Genomic DNA, 17,720 nt, shown 5'->3' with positions numbered 1-17,720 from the left:
TAATATATTACATAGGCATATCTTACTTTTTTCAATTTCAAGACGAAAGAAATGCACACGAAATAACAACGCTCGAACGCACCCAACAAAGATGGCTTTCGTTAGGGGGTGAGAAAAGTTATTTTGCATTTGTAAATGATCGATTTACTTTATTTCATTACAGGATTTAGACCAGTTTTTATAATATTTTTATGCTTTATCACAATTATTTTCAAAAATGATAATTAAAGTAGATGCCATCGTTCTGCAGTTGCTTGTGAGAAAACATTGATTTTAACAATATGCAACACAGCAACTGCACCTGTGCACAGTGTATTAATCTTCCCACACATTCTTATCAAAATTGTGCAACTCAGATGACGTTTGTAAATTCAAAACAAGATTTTGGGGATATTCCTTTTACATTTTTATAATTTTAAATTTTAACCATTAAAAAAAATTCAAGATCTGAAGAACAGGCTCATGTCTCTGTAATTGGGTTAATTACCCATCTTCATGATAATAACAAAAGGTATCCAAATTTTAAATCTCTTAAAATACGACCTTTACATGAATTTCAACATATCTCACTCTTAGAGGAAAAGCTGTGGAAAAATGCTTGGACAATTTGTTTCCATTCACCAACAGAATCATGTATTGCATGTGTACCTTTATTTTCTCCTATTAGCAATAACAGCATTCAAAAGTGTTAGCCAAGAAATTTGAATCAATGTGTAGGTGCCGAGAACCAAATTTAAGTAATATTTTGGCCAGGCTACAAAAGAAATATTGTTGAATGTCAGATGTATATTCTGTCCAAAGTTATTGTTTCCAACACTTTTTGATAATTTTTAATAAAAATACATCTGTCCAAAATATCTTCATTGACACATTATCATTTTTCAATCATAAAAGTTGACAGGAACGAAAGGTTTTTTTACGGAGATTTATATATATACATCTTTTAACCATTCTGAACTCAATTGGAATACCTCCCACAATTTTAATGTTATCATCCTGGCTTTATAATGGCTGATACAATGCAAAAATATCCCTGTAGACTTTCTATTTTGGGTTGTGTATTGAAACCTGAAGTGCAAGAGGGGAGTTTCAACACAGATAATCTGAACATTTTTCATATTAGTGGATGAAAGTAGTTTGAGCACAAAGGTATTTATGATTATTGAAACATCAAGCAAAAAGTGGTGGAAGCAAAAACTTGGGACAGAGTATAATATTAAATATAATAAGAATTAATACTGGTAAGCAAGATAACTTGAATGATCACTGGAGAAAGTATGATTTATTAACTTATTTTCTTATACATGTACCAGGATATGTGGCATAGTAGTCAATATGATTTATGAACACTCTTTCATTCTTTTCATATTCATGTTTTTGTTATTTTTGGTGAATATTATAATGCCTTACTCTTGTGGCATTTCCAACAATTTGTTTTTTTAAGGGAAGCTTAGAATAATTTCATGTAAAAGTCATTATGTGGTTGTAAAATGACATTATTGATTCATATAATTTATTAATCTACCAATATTTCATCTATCCTTAAAATGGAATTGGATGGATGCCAGACTGCTAGCATTTGATTATGACATTTGAAAAAACCAATATTTCATTTATATTTGGTATTTAAAATTATCAATAATAGCTGCTACTTTTAGAAGTCAAGGCTTTAACTGCTATATTTTCAGGAGGGAATACATGTAATCATGGCAGAACCAAGGCTTGGAATTTTGAGTTCAAAAATTGAGAATATGCAACAAGTAGATGAAAATTCTCCACACTTTGGTTTTGGTGTATCTGACAGCAACAATCAAGGGAGGATGCAGTCGCCAAATGGCAGGGGCAGAAACATACAATACCAGGGTACTGGTGATTATTCAAGTGAAAATGTGGATGCAAATTTCCACATGGATATGGACAATCCTCAAAGTAGTGGTTCGGAGAACATGACACCGGACATTATAGGGTCTCCAGAAATTCAAATTCACAGTGAGGGAATGCCAATGTCGTCTGTCAGTCAAGGCTCTGTACACTCCCCCAGCAATGAACATGTGGTACAGCCCATCATACAGGTCACAGGTGTCAATGATGACACTCAGGTAGGTCTACAGCTGAGCTTCTCCCATAGGCTACATTTTAAAAGACTATGTCTTGTGTACAAATGTATTACACCCCCCCCCCTTCCCCCAAAAAAGAAAAAAAAGGTTAGTTACGTATATTGTTTAGACAGATCATGGACAGAAATGATCAGAATTTCCAAGAAGAGAAGTAACTCTTGAGAAAAAAATAAAGATTTTATCAGCTTATTCCCATTATAACATGGATCTTTTCTGATATGATATACATAATTACAGTTAAGGTTTGTTGCAACTCTTGGTCTCAGATTAAATTTGTGATAAAAAACCTCCTACCATTACAGCGAATTACAGAATACCGGTAGAGTTTTCAATAGCTTGTTGGATTGCTCAATAGGGTATTCAATTTGGTCAGCAAGGTATCACATCAGGTTTAAATCTAGGTCCTGTGGTTACCCAAGTGTAGATTGTTATTTTGCACTCAACCAATTCATTTGGCACAAAGAAAACCTCTAGAACACTCTCTCCTATTGTTAGCTATTCTATTCATAGACCTTTAAAAAGAATGTTCACCTGGACAGCACTGGATTCTATAGAGCATCAATTCTGCTTGGAGTAATTTGAATTTTGTTTTTCAAAAATATATAATTCAAAAGACATTTCTGAAGAAACAAACAAAAGAGAAAAGCATAACTTTAAGAATTACGGAGATATTTTTTTCCTGCAAAAAATCATTTTGGTTCCCCAATTCCTGGTGCAACATACAGCACTAAGAGTATTTTTGTGCTGTGACTGCTTAATTAGTTCAGACTTTTATAGCAGTAATGTAGGATAACAGGGAGAAACAAAAAAGGCCCAAATGTGCAAATGTTTACTAGATTAACTCACTTTATCGCTGTCATACCTGAGTAATCACATGACCTAGATTTAAACCTAATGTGATACCTTGCTGACCAAATTGAATACCCTATTGAGCAATCCAACAAGCTATTGATAACTCTACCGGTATTCTGTAATTCGCTATAACAGAAACATTTTTGAATTGTTTAAGTAAGTAGGACAGGTATATAGTTTTGTGAATTAAGTAAAAGAAGATTTTACTCCTGTATTTTTCAGGTGTACACAGGTGGAGAAGACTCGCCATCCAATGCCTCTCCCTGCATGATTTGTAATGATCGGGGGTCTGGCTACCATTATTCTGTTTTCTCTTGTGAAGGATGTAAGGGATTCTTCAAACGAAGTGTCCAGAAGAACTTGGTATACACCTGTAAAAATGAAGGAAGTTGTGTCATCAATAAATTCACCAGAAATAATTGCCAGTACTGTCGCTTTGTGAAATGCACACAAATGGGCATGAAGAGAGAAGGTTTGTTATTTGTGTTGTCATTTACATCTTTGGTACCGTAATTCAATAACTCAATTTATTCATAAATCATGACACTAAATTTTCATTATTTGCCCTTTGATATACATGTTTTTGTATTATATTACACCTGAAATCTAAGAGAGAGCTGAAATTCACTCTAAATCTTTCATATTTGTATGAATCTGAGGTCTTTACATCTTCAGCGGTTCGTGAGGACAGATCCCCTGGAGGGAAACACAGAAACAAGAAGCCCCGATTGGATGAAATCCGTGCCATGGTAAGCAGTGATGGGGAGGTGTTATTTGTTCCGGGGACCCAGGAGTCGAAGCCAACAGAATCATTTGAGGATCCCATAATGGAGGGGCTTATTAATGCCAGACCAGACCTTATACCAAGAGTGGACGGTGAATAGACTTATCCATGAATAATGCTCTATTACCATAAGAAAAGTACTATTTTCTAGAAAGAATTTCTTGTTTGAATTGGATTGTGAAAAATAAATTCATTTTATTTCCCTTATTTAGGAAACATATGTTTACAAAGTATGGGTATAAATCAACTGATGCAGTATGGTTATGCTGAACTGAAATACATCATTGACTGGGCCAAGAAGGTGCCTGGTAAGTGAATGAGACCAACTTCAAAGATTTAAAGACTTTAGAAAAATTGGTATAAACTACACCCTTACACATTAGATTTAAAGCAATATGAGCTGCATTTTTCATGTTGAATTTTTTTTTTACTAAAATGTTCTTTTCTACTAAGATGACAAAAATATCATGGTTTTTAAATTTCTGTTAACCATATTTTTGTGGAAAAGGCCGTTAAGAAGCCTTATTTGGACCAAAATTGAATTATTGTCGTCCTGTACAAAAATAGATTTGCTATATATTCCTTAGAAGAGAAATATTTCCTTTGACAAAAACTAATGATTTTTTCAATTCTTATTTATCATAAAAGTTTAGGTTATATGCAGTATTATCACACTAGCAGGTTTTTGCAGCAAAATAAAATTCAAAAAAATACAGCTCATATTGCTTTAATATGCAGTGATCCTCAGGGACTTACTTTTGCCTTTGAAATCAATTTTTACACAGGTTTCACAGAGTTGCGTCTAGAAGATCAGATGGCTTTGTTGAAGTCTTCTTTCATGGAGCTCAATGTTCTGAGACTGTCCTACAGGTCAGTGAGGTTGTGAAATAATAACACTTATTCAACTGATTCTGGAAAACTGCTATTCAGGAATTACAAAATGCAGAGAAGTGTCTTGAATTTGAGCAATTAATTTCAAGATTAACTACTAGTGTCAATTTTTGCACCACAGAAGTTCATTGAATCTTGTGAATCAGGGTTCATAGGCCTTTGGCCAGGAATCAAAAGGTCTCTTGGTCAGAGCCGAAAAGAATTGTAAAAAAATGTATTAATTGTTTTGAAATTTCTTTTCGTAGTGTGAATTGACTGACTAATTTTGAACATATTCAATTGGCAGGGATATTATTATTTTTTTTGAAGAACCAAAATTACATAAAATTTAAATAGCCTTATATTGATGATAATTAATCTTTTTATAGATCAATGGAAACAGGAAGCTGTATAAAATTTGCAGAAGGATTGAAGGTACCCATAGAGCTGGCTCAGAAGATGGGCTGGGGCAAGGAGTTAGTGGCAGCCACGGTGGAATTTTCGGCCAGACTGAAGGAGCTTAGCATTGATAAAGTGGAGTTCTGTATCTTAAATGGCATTGTACTGACTTATCCAGGTAAGATCAGTTCCATGTTGAGAGTTATAGAACGTCTCCACTTTAGGTAAACTCCCAATTCCTGCCAAGTTATAAAGCTGTGGTGGCAGTTTTTTTACATTGTGCAGTTTCTATGAAATCTGGCTAAATATCTATTATGTATACAATAAGCAGAATTGTATATAGATATGATATAAGTCAAATTTGGCCCCCATAATTCGCTGTTTTTTAGTGTTTCAGGTACATTAAATTGTGACATTATTTTTTAGAAGAGTTGATAAAAGATATATTTTTTACCTTTTTGATTTATTTGTACCCACTGGCAGTTTGGCAGTATATAATGTCAGAAGTGATGCTATTTTTTGTAATTCAATCAAAATCAGTCATTAATTGACATTTTTCTTATCTTTTTTTTTTTTGAATGGGAAATATAGAGTGATGCATTGAACAAGAACAAACTTTTTATCACTAATAAGTCTTGGAAAAATACATCTTTAATGAAAATATGTTGTTTGTTCAAGCAATCACTTTATAATGTTTCCTGAAGGAAGAAATAGTTTTTATTTCACCATAGCTTATGTTTATATCAAAGTTTAAACAAATGATAAAAGATGATATAATGCTAGATGAATGCAGTATAACTTTATTTTGTAGATGCTCAGAATTTGATGGATAAACAGAAAGTCATACTTCTACAGACTCAAATTTTAGACCGCCTTCGCAAATATCACAGCCACAAATTTCCTGGAAATGTGAGGCGATATGGTAAAATGTTATTACGCCTACCATTCCTACGTACTGTCAGTGCAAAGGCAGCAGAAAGATTTCTCTCATTGACTCTGGACGGAACCCTTCAGTTAAATGAACTGGTACTGGAGATGATCAACTAGATTTGTCCCATTCTGTCACCCGTTCCCAGCGCGTTTCTTGTGTGCCATCACAACGAAGCAGGATTTCATTGCAGGCATTTTGTTATGTGTGCATGATAAAAACTTCATTGTTGTTTTATAACATATTGTTCATGTCCAACAAATGTCATTAAGTACCAGGGTTATATTTTGTCATACAATCTCAATGTATTTCTAACAGAACTGAATTTTTTTAAAATTTATTTTTAGACAAACATCACAAAGTGATTAAGGTGAGGATAGTACTTATTTATTACTTCATATTTAATAATAATAAAAAGTAATTTTGTATCTGTTCTTCTTTTTTTAGCAAATAATTCAAGGAAGATTAATGTGAGAGAATTTAAAACATATGGCTATTAAAATAATCGTATAAAAGAAAATGAAACTTTTAAGAATTTGTATCTCGATTTGATTGATGGTGAAGAACAAATCTGCAATTCTTTGTCACCTTTAAACTGAAAACTAATGATGTAGGAGTAGGACATTTGCTGGTAGGATCTCTCATGATGTGAGTTGTGAGTTTTCTATACCCAAGCCTTGGATAAAAGTTGTAAACCATCATAAATCACGAGAGATTCTTTTTATCATGTTAAATCCTGTTTTTATGTTTAATCACCATTTTATAGGATTTTTGATACAAAAAATCTCGATGTCATTTCAATAGAAATACATAAAAATTCATTGTGATGTCATCAGTATAATATTAAAAATTTATTACATGGGTGATCTCCATTGCATATTTGGCTTAACGTGATAAATAATAATGCACCACCTAGTTTTCATGTTATAAAAGGAAACGATTGGCAAATACATTTGCCTCAGGTCAGCTATGTACCTATAATTTATCATTGGGGTAGTCATTCCAGTGAGGTTATGTGTTGTGTCAGTATGAATATACATTGTATGAAAGAAATGCTGTCAATATCATAAGTTTATTATATCATGTGTCATATATTTCAGTCTTGTTAACTGATTCTGATTCTCTACACACATGTAATGTGGGTTTTTATTTTAATTCAATGTATTCATGTATGTTGTGCATATGTGCTGTTCTGAATTGAAACATTATAATTATGTACATAAACACTGAAGTAAAATGTAAAATTCAATTTATACAGCGTCATCATTGGAAACCTATTGTAGTCCAGTAAATAAAACAGACTAGGGGTTTCCATCTATGGTACAGCATATTATATGGCAAAATAATTGAAATTCTCTAAAGAAATTCTTCACTAAGATTTATTTTTATAAAATTGATAATATATGGAAGCTGTGCTAATTATAGACATTAAAGATTGAATTAAAGGGTCATCATGTCAAGCATGATGTAAAGAAATTTATTTATCTTTTACAATTGTATTAAAGGACATAGAGTTTCACAGAAGCAATTACAGAAAAGACATACATTTACAGTCATCATATTTTGATATGTTCACAAATATTGTATTTTGAGTGGTTTAGCTTAGTGTATTAAAATAAATCTTATGAGGAAAATACAAAATGATTCTGCATTTGATATCAATAAAGATTATTCTCTAGCTTCATCCTGAAATGATTGCATCATACATCTTCACATTTAATCATGGCTAATTTTGATATGTGAATTTATATTCAAATGAAAAATAAATAAACTTGAAAGAAACAGCTGTGTGTGTGTTGTACTCAAATATGATATATGTACCAGGTATTTATGATAATGGTGCATGTTATTGAATAGTTGCACCATGTTTGTCCTTGCTGACCAGTTGCATGTATTCAAACTTTGTTACCCAGAACTATATGGGACTGTTTAAATACTTCGAGATATTTGAGATATTGAGGGCAAAATACTTAAAAAATATGTGGTTGGGACTTATAAATCACTTGGACATATCCATATTTGGATACCAGTGTTCGAGATACTGAAGTTCAACTCTATATCTCATTACAGGGTGTTGGCAACTAATTTCACATGTGTCATCAAGTAAATAGTCATGTAAATATTGGTCTATTTATAATCTCAGAAGCTCAGAGATCAGACCACTGGCATGCTATGCCACAGGTCCTCTGGGTTTGAATTCCAGTTGAAACTTATTTTTAACACATTCATATACCAGTACTTGGATTCCCATTGGATTGCCTTACTAAGAACAAATAGAACCAGTTTGAACATTCGTCCATAAAAAGATGTATGACATGCTGATATATTTGACAGGTCTTCAGTTGAGATCTTCTGCACAGGAGCACCAAAAAAGAAGCATCCTTTAGCATAAGTTTAAACTTTATTGTTGGTTAAATTGTGACTGCGCCCCTTACCCCTCTCACAAACCTCCAACTCCCCAATTCAACACATAATGAATGCCAAGGTATGCATTAAATATGCCAAATAATTTGATTAAGGGCATTTAACTCACAAATATTCATTAGATCAAAAGTTCCAGCAAGAAAATCAAAACTTAATTCTGAAATTTCCATGAAATATGGACACCTACTCATTGTGTCCTAAATAACCAAAAAAAATTAACAACATTCTGTGCACCAATTAAGGAGGAGTTTTGCTTTCAAACTTTTCATTACTACCTATATTCAAAATATTAGTATGGCCAAAATTCTGTGTTCTAAAGAGCACAAATTCTTGAAAAATAATTGAATTGGAATTTCTTGGTAAAGTGCACAACTAAACATTGTGTGTTCTAAATACCTTCAAACTCAAAATCTGTGCAGAGGTTTAAGAGGACTTATGCTCACAAATAAACTAGACCGGCTGATGGGTTAAAAAAAAAAACATACCTCGTTACATATTTATCAGGAATTAATATTTTGTATTTTCTTTTGGATAAGATTAATCCTAATAAAAATCAGTTTCAGCAAATGAATGCCATATTGGCTTTCATAGGCCAAAACATCTTGCAATTTTCAGTTTTTTTTTTCCCCTTATCTTCATGGTTTGTTATAAAATAAAGCAGAATTTTTTGCTCCATTTATTTCTATTGGTAATTGCATGAGTTTCAAATAAATTAATTTAACAAATATTGACAAGTGTCCACATATTAAAATGAAAAGAATTATGATACATTTTAGTACAGAAAAAATAAGAGATATGTGAGCCAATGCTCACTAGAAATACCCCTGTTCTGATGTAAATATACAAAATAAGCTGAGTCATCATTTAACAGGAAGTTGACTTCCAATTGATGCAATAATAGATCCACCCAAATAGCATCCCTAAATAAAGAGTGTTACAATTTCAAACATCTGCGATGAATAGTTGCTGAGAAAATTTTGATAAAAAGTCTGAATATTTAGGCTGGAAAAAAAAAGTTGTCATTTTACAGAAATTTGATATCCAATTGGTACAAAAATGGATCCCATCATATGGTATGCTTAACAAAGAGTGTGTTAAAGTTTCAAATATGTGCAATAAATACATGTAGTTGCTGAGAAATCTTTGACAGAATTTTGTTTAAAATTTTAGGCTAAAAGTAAACAAATTCGTCATTTAACAGGAAATTGACCTTTGATTGGAACAAAAATGGCATGCCTAAACAAAAAGTGTGTTAAATTTCCAGCATCGGTGATCAAAAGTTGCTGAGAAAAATGCGACAGAAATTTTAGATGTGAACAGAAAGACAGACAGATGGACAAGGGTAAAACAATATACCTCCCTCTTCTTTGGAGCAGGGGTTTAAAAAATATAAAGAATATTAATCAACAGACATAAAAAAATGTTAAATTCACAAAGGTGAGCAAAAATTTAGTAATACGTATCAATTTGTTAATATCACATTTTTATCATATGATTCTGATTACCAGTAACTGGTACGCAAATAATTTTGCATTTTACAATTTACATGAAATACATGCATGTATTAAACAGCATATGGTACATTATCATGGATGCAAGTTGCATATTCAAACCACTTTAAAAATGAAATTTTAAAGATATCAATTTTTTTCATGTATACTCAAAATTCAAAATAAGTTTTGGACCATTTATTATAATACATACTGGTATTTCAGTATTAACAGAATCCATCATACCTAACCTTTGATAGTACAGATGTTTACGTACCTGCTGGTACTATAAATTATCAACAAAGTTTCCTGAGATGGCCCATTTCATGAACCGAAAGAAAAATAATAAACAACATTCAAAATCAAGATGTGTACAGCAAAAAAAAAAAACTTAATAATTAAAGCACTCTTAATTTTGAAAACAACCCATTTGTTTTCAATTTGTTAATTAATACTGAACGTTGATATACATGCCATCAACTGGTCAAGCAACTATGAAACTTAGTATGCAAAACTTGTATTGTATAAGCTACATCTCTTTTCACAATGGATTGTCAATCACTTTCATCAAGCATCTTTTCACAACAAGCAAACAATAAAAAATATACAAATAACATGAAAGACTTCTTAAAACAAAAGTGTACAAGAGACCAGAGGTGAAATAAAAAAAAAAGAAGCCCACTTCTCTAAGCCTTTAATGTAACACAGGTGATAGGAAAGACAACAACTAGGAATGTTAGTAACAGGCATGGAAAAACAAGCCCTACCTGGATACATATTCTTAAAACTTTATAAAAAATAAATTACTAGGTGGTGAACAGTCCATCTTGATAATTCTTGATTGTTGTCAATAAATATACTGGTGAATTGGTGATAAATGTTACCAAGTTGGTGCTAGAAAGTGTGCTAGCCCAATTAGGGCTAGAAATTGCTACCATCTCACTGGATGGGAGCCCAGTCATTCTTTGTTACAAACAAACTGGTCACAAATTTAGGGTTCCTGGAAGTTGATGAGAGATGGTCAAATGATCAATGTGGATTGGTCAATTTAATGGAAATTAAATTGTTCTTTTGTTTTCATTCAATGTCTAATGCTGGTCTAACTCTTGATTTTAAGAATGATTCCAGCCAGTGCCAAAAGACCGAAACTCCAAGCTGTGTTGACTAGGTAACCCCTCCAAACTGGCATGTCCAGCAATGTCCAACCTGAAACAAAAATCAGCTGTAGGGTTATATATATTGTATGAAAGAAAGCAAAACTACAGGTATAAAAAAAAAAAAAAAAAGAAAAAGAATCCAATATATTTAGATTTTATATTTATTAACTGTACTGGCTTGTCATAGATGTATAATTAAAGATGTTAAAAAATAGGGAAACAAAAAACATACCTCTACTAAGGACACATCTCATGGCTTCTGCAGCATACGTCTGAGGCAGACATATACTTACATATCGTAACCACTCTGGTATAGCCTCAAGGGGCCATATTATGCCTACAAAACACAAAAAATCTTACTCTTTTAAAAGGCAACAAGAAAAAAGGAAACTTTTAGAAGACATTTTATGAAATTAAGGAATCGCAATTACGGTAATTTTTTAAATCTAATTATCCAGTAAAATTTCCAAATACATTTTAAATAATTTTAAATACATAGGTGTACATGGATGATTGTCATCAAATATTTTCAGAGGCTAGCTTATCTTTGTCAGATAAGAAGAAATTGTACACAGACCCAAGGATTACACCATACAACTCACCACGGAGTATTAGCATAGGGTACTCAGACCCAGGGTAAACCATACAACTCATTACTGAGTAGGAGCATAGGGTACTCAGACCCAGGGTAAACCATACAACTCACCACTGAGTATGAGCATAGGGTACTCAGACCCAGGGTAAACCATACAACTCACCACTGAGTATGAGCATAGGGTACACAGACTAATGGGTAAACCATACAACTCATTACTGAGTATGAGCATAGGGTATACAGACCCAAGGTAAACCATACAACCCACCACTGAGTATGATCATAGGGTACTCAGACCCAAGGTAAACCATACAACTCACCACTGAGTATGAGCATAGGGTACTCAGACCCAGGGTAAACCATACAACTCACCACTGAGTATGAGCATAGGGTACTCAGACCCAGGGTAAACCATACAACTCATTACTGAGTATGAGCATAGGGTACTCAGACCCAGGGTAAACCATACAACTCATTACTGAGGATGAGCATAGGGTACTCAGACCCAGGGTAAACCATACAACTCACCACTGAGTATGAGCATAGGGTACTCAGACCCAGGGTAAACCATACAACTCACCACTGAGTATGAGCATAGGGTTCTCAGACCCAGGGTAAACCATACAACTCATTACTGAGTATGAGCATAGGGTACTCAGACCCAGGGTAAACCATACAACTCACCACTGAGTATGAGCATAGGGTACACAGACTAATGGGTAAACCATACAACTCATTACTGAGTATGAGCATAGGGTATACAGACCCAAGGTAAACCATACAACTCACCACTGAGTATGATCATAGGGTACTCAGACCCAAGGTAAACCATACAACTCACCACTGAGTATGATCATAGGGTACTCAGACCCAAGGTAAACCATACAACTCACCACTGAGTATGAGCATAGGGTATACAGACCCAAGGTAAACCATACAACTCACCACTGAGTATGATCATAGGGTACTCAGACCCAAGGTAAACCATACAACTCACCACTGAGTATGAGCATAGGGTACTCAGACCCAGGGTAAACCATACAACTCACCACTGAGTATGAGCATAGGGTACTCAGACCCAGGGTAAACCATACAACTCATTACTGAGTATGAGCATAGGGTACTCAGACCATGGGTAAACCATACAACTCATTACTGAGGATGAGCATAGGGTGCACAGACTCATGAGTAAACCATACAACTCACCACTGAGTATGAGCATAGGGTTCTCAGACCCAGGGTAAACCATACAACTCATTACTGAGTATGAGCATAGGGTGCACAGACTCATGAGTAAACCATACAACTCACCACTGAGTATGAGCATAGGGTACACAGACCCAAGGGCTAGCTGGATAGCTGAGCTCTCTTCCTCGCAGACAGCTGAGAATATCACACCTACAACAATAAAATATGACTAATGTCAAGGTCATATAAAGCTTTGAGTAGACTGACAGACTAAATCACTTTTATTTTTTATTAAGTCATACTTGCATATAGTGAACATGCAGTGATACACTGTACATTAAATGTTTTGTGTCTATCAAACTACATAGCAACCCAATTTTAAACTCTGATATACATGTATGTCTTAACTTCAGGGGGTATGGAACATCTGTCGATATTGAATTAAATTACATTATAATCAAAATACTTTTACTTGTTTAGAATTTTCAAATTTTACAATATTTACTCAAAGAAATATGTTTAAAAAATTTTTGGAAAGGTAAAAATTTTAAAATTCCCTGCAGGGTTCAAACCCATGACCCATAGATTCGTAGTGACCCTTCTAACCCACTGTGCTAGGCTGCTAGATAACAATTTTAGGAAAGAAACTATTTATAAAATTATACATGATTTTATTGTTTATTTCAATAAATAATAAGTCACAACATGGAGGTGTTCCATACCACCTTTAAAGATATTATGAAATTCAAGTCAAAGGCTAACAAACCTAAGGTCATTCCACAGAATCCTTGACCCAGCACCAGTAAAATTACCCAGATCAGGGGGCCCTTGTAAGGCACCTTGAGAGAAAAGGTGTATGGGAAAGCATAATTATCAGCAAACCAGTGTGAAACACAATATTCATAATAAATATGTTCAAAGGGTCAACTATATGTGAGAATATGAATATGAAGCTTAAATACACAGAAGGAAAGAGGTTTCAAGAAATTCCAAAAGATTTCAAGCAAAACATATACTGTCAGTGAAATATGCTACAAGTATAGCTTATGTCATTATGAACTTTAAATGTAAGCAGAAAAACATGCCCTTTTTTTTTTATTATAATACAAAAGATAGGCAATATTCATAGACAATATTTGGGAGATACATTTTGACATTTCAAGAGGCAAGAGATGCAGCACAAAATGGACACTCACCTCAAAGACTGCCAGAGCAAATACCATGACCAGGGTCACCTGTACAATCAGGACAAACAGCTGGGTGAAGACGTGGGCCAGGAGAATCTCGAAGGCAGAAACGCCCGCGGTCAGGCTCCGATCCAGGAGACCTTCCTTCTTCTCTATCACAAACGATAAAGTCGTTAGACCCGTCGCCATGAAAAACGTGATGCTGGAAAAATAGACAAAACTCTATATTGCTTGAAAAATAGACAAGACATAATTTATACTGCTCACAAAATAGACAAAACTTCATATTCACTGAAAACAGATAAAACATTCATATCGATGGAATTTATAGACAAAACATCACATCGCTGGAAAAACAGACCAAACTTTTTTATCATATATAAATTTTCATTGCTTTTTATGTACTGAAAAAATGAAACCATAATGAATTCTCAAATTACTTTTACCATTGAATCAATAATTTTGGAAGTCAAGATTGAAAGTTTTACAGGTATATATTACCTGAGTATTATTCCAGGTGCTATAAAATTCCTGAAATTAGGATCCTTGCTGCCATATATAGGGTCATTCACCTGCAATGGGAATAAAAAATAGAATTACAAAGACTGTTCATCAAGTGAATATCCAAAATATCAGTTTCAAGGCAAGCTATAGTCTGTGGAAGCTATTGAGATTGTTTTTGGGCTCCAGTAATAGTCATCAGATTGTGGTTTGATTTCATTATTAAATTAATTAGGTCATCAATAAGATTTACTGACCTTTATTGGCAGCTGCCCTAGATTTGGGTTGAGGTTAAAAGTTTTCAGTAATATTTCTGAAAATGCTTGGAATGAACTAGTTATGGTTTCTTGGAGCTGTAAGGTAATCTGCTGATCTGTAATTAAAGATTTTTTTAAAAGGAATATATCGCTTTTAAACATTGCACCTTATTAAAATTTTAAACTCTTATTTGGACAAAAATAAAAAAAAAATATAACAAAGGACTTCATGCAGCATTTCTGGCCCCCAAAATTGAAGTTCTTAAAAGAGATTTAAAAATAAGGTTAAAGATTAGTTGAATCATATTGAAAATAAGTACATAAAAGATTATTACTTATTTTGATAAATAATGTTTTGGAGCAATTAAAATATGGCTGCATGTTTTACGACAGTTTTCCGACTTGCAAAATCAAGCACATGCTTGCCCACATATCATTTTTTAACTATGATGTTTATAATTCTATGAACAAAAACACAATTATGCAAAATTTGTACTTGAGCATATCTGCACTTTATACTTCTAAATGAAAAAATAAGAAGGAAAATTTACAATAATTTCATTTGTTTGCATAGATATCCTAAGTATGATGTTTTATGAATACTTGATTTTGACATGGTATTTAAAAACAAGTGAAAACCTGTCAAACCCTTTTTTTCTAAGAACAGTATTCATAATCCATTTTTCAACCCTGAATTGATAAAAACTACCATATAGAGAAATGAAACACCCTATATATGCAATATTCTGCAAAAAAGTAACTAAAGTTCAACAGGTACCATTTTTTTCATAAATTATCAAAAATCAAAATCCAAGTAATATGCACATCTCTAATATACATGTATGTACAATTGATTTGCAAAACATCAACCTCCTACCAGCATCTTATAAACTGTAGTAGGAATTATCTGTATCATAGGGGTACCCTTTGACAAGCCGCCTGGGAGCAGTTATAGGCCATAGGCGACCTTTCAGTAACTGAAAGGTCGCTGGTTCAAACCCCACTGTAGTCACTTAATGTTGTGTGTTGTGCACTTAGACAACGCACTTTATCTACATTGTCTCAGTCCACCCAGCTAAAATTGGGTACCGGCTATTACTGGGAGTAAGCCTGTGAAAGACTGGTGTCCCATCCAGGGGGAGTCAATGACTCTCAACCGCTTAGCACCATGTAAACCGGGGATAAGCACCGGTCTTATGCGCCTAATGGCACAGAAAAGGATTTTACTTTGGAAGTCACCTGACCGCCTGCCATTTTCACTATTTCATTTACAGGATTTTCCAAAGGAAATAAAGTTTCTTAAAAATGTATACTCTTCTAGTAACAGTTAATAAGAAAATATAAAATGGCCTGCAGATATTTTAAATCTTTGTTTTTAAGATACAATGCAAGGTTCTGGAAATATTTTTCAGGTAAACAGATGTGAGCAATACCAGTATAAGTAAGATTTTTCACTATAAATTTGGTATATTAATCAAATCCAGTGACATTATTTGCAATTTCAACATAATCAAAATAAAAAAAAAAGCATTACAGTAATCAAACACAACATCCTATAAAATCTAAAAGTAGTAAGAAAAATAGCACAGTATTTTGGTTTTTACAAAAGATCTTTTAAAAATTTGGCACAATGCAATTATCAGCCCAATACATTTTGTGACAATACTTTTAGACCAATCCTTGTATGGTGGGATAGGAGTAGAGCTGTTAATTGGCCAGTGAATCAAAGTTATGAAACAGAAGACACTGTCTAACAAACAAGTACCAACTATTAAAGGTTGTTTTAGATGACAAATAAGAGCATGACTCATAAGGAATACATGTACATGTGTATTACATAATCTGAAAGTCTGAACAACTGTTTATTAGTGACATTTTATATCATCACTGTACACATCAAATAATTCATATAATACGTAGATACACCCAAGCAAATGTTTGTTAGCAAAGCAAAAAATTTAAAAATTAAAATACAAACAGTGTTGAAAATAGAACCATTTTAACAAGACCTTGGACTTTCGGTTGGACGTAGCTATCTATTTCTTGCGTCAAAACAAGTTAAAAATATACACCGATTGTGTAGTCTTAGCTCAAAAGCCAGACAAATCTTGTTGATTTCAAAGAGCCATGGCCTAGTGGCCAGCAATGAAATAGACAGGCCATAGACGTCACATTGCTGTTTGACACAACTACCCAAAGTCCAAGCTCTTGTTGAAATGGTTCTATCTGGTTCATTAGTCTCATGAATTTTATGTAATTTGTAAAAAGGGTTTACCTAATAGTCACAACTTCTTACTGGTTAAGTCTGAAGAGTGTTTGCTTTGTGTAGGAAGGAGTAAACATGTAGTAGGATCTAAACCCTGTTAACCAAAAGCCCATGGACTATAGTTGTCATTTAATTGAAATATCGACAAAAGTATAGGGTTATTTCAGTATGTAGATGCCCCCTTCCTTTTTTTTAACCATATGCACACATTCTATTTCAAGATCAAAGCAGAGATCACTAAAAACCTTTTTGCAAATACAGTATTCCCATATCCCAATTCAGGGGATACGGAAATTATTTATGAACAATGGAGTGATACCGTTTGCAATAGGTCACCTCTAATACTTAGGAAAGTCTGGTTAATTAAAGAGGTACTGACTCTTTCTTGCCACAAGTTCAGAACTGGAGTTGAACATTGTAAGTTTTCAAGGAGATACGAAATGATGATTGGCATCCTAGGTGACATAAGCTGTTAACTTAATTAAGAAGTTTCACTCATGTAGCAATGCAAGACTTACGGTAATTTCAAAGACATAGCTCTGTTAATATTATTTGAAATCTTACACCTTTACTGGTCACTCACTACAAGCTAGACTTGAGAATTTTGAAATATCCTTATTAATTAGGTAACCATATCATCAAGGATTTTGATAGTACATATGTACTAAAGTTCCTCTTATATATATATTTAAATCTACCAAGTAT

The 17,720-nt window shown here is 33.4% G+C and overlaps 2 protein-coding genes across 4 annotated transcripts in view; one reads left to right on the top strand and one right to left on the bottom strand.

Moving 5' to 3' along the window:
• The first annotated feature begins 31 nt into the window (after positions 1–31).
• On the top strand, positions 32–7,734 carry LOC128191211 (retinoic acid receptor RXR-alpha-B-like). The gene is made up of 8 exons (XM_052863298.1): positions 32–108; positions 1,689–2,099; positions 3,192–3,441; positions 3,645–3,845; positions 3,966–4,061; positions 4,539–4,623; positions 5,013–5,200; positions 5,834–7,734. The coding sequence occupies exons 2-8, from the start codon at positions 1,707–1,709 to the stop codon at positions 6,067–6,069; spliced, it is 1,449 nt and encodes a 482-aa protein (XP_052719258.1). The 5' UTR covers positions 32–108; positions 1,689–1,706; the 3' UTR covers positions 6,070–7,734.
• The window catches only part of LOC128191210 (ABC transporter G family member 20-like), a 30,601-nt gene continuing 19,049 nt past the window's right edge, over positions 6,169–17,720 (bottom strand). For all 3 annotated transcript variants that reach the window (XM_052863297.1, XM_052863295.1, XM_052863296.1), the window contains 7 exons: positions 14,750–14,865; positions 14,493–14,563; positions 14,001–14,193; positions 13,571–13,643; positions 12,928–13,014; positions 11,254–11,358; positions 6,169–11,070 (listed from right to left, as the gene is read on the bottom strand). In XM_052863297.1, coding sequence (XP_052719257.1) covers positions 10,964–11,070; positions 11,254–11,358; positions 12,928–13,014; positions 13,571–13,643; positions 14,001–14,193; positions 14,493–14,563; positions 14,750–14,865 — 752 coding nt within the window. In that variant the 3' untranslated portion in view covers positions 6,169–10,963. The remainder of the gene's footprint in view (positions 11,071–11,253; positions 11,359–12,927; positions 13,015–13,570; positions 13,644–14,000; positions 14,194–14,492; positions 14,564–14,749; positions 14,866–17,720) is intronic.

Source organism: Crassostrea angulata, chromosome 7, assembly GCF_025612915.1.
Source record: "Crassostrea angulata isolate pt1a10 chromosome 7, ASM2561291v2, whole genome shotgun sequence".
Taxonomy (NCBI): Eukaryota; Metazoa; Mollusca; class Bivalvia; order Ostreida; family Ostreidae; genus Magallana; species Magallana angulata.
Note: the sequence above shows the minus strand (reverse complement) of the source record. Positions and strands in the feature narration are given on the sequence as shown.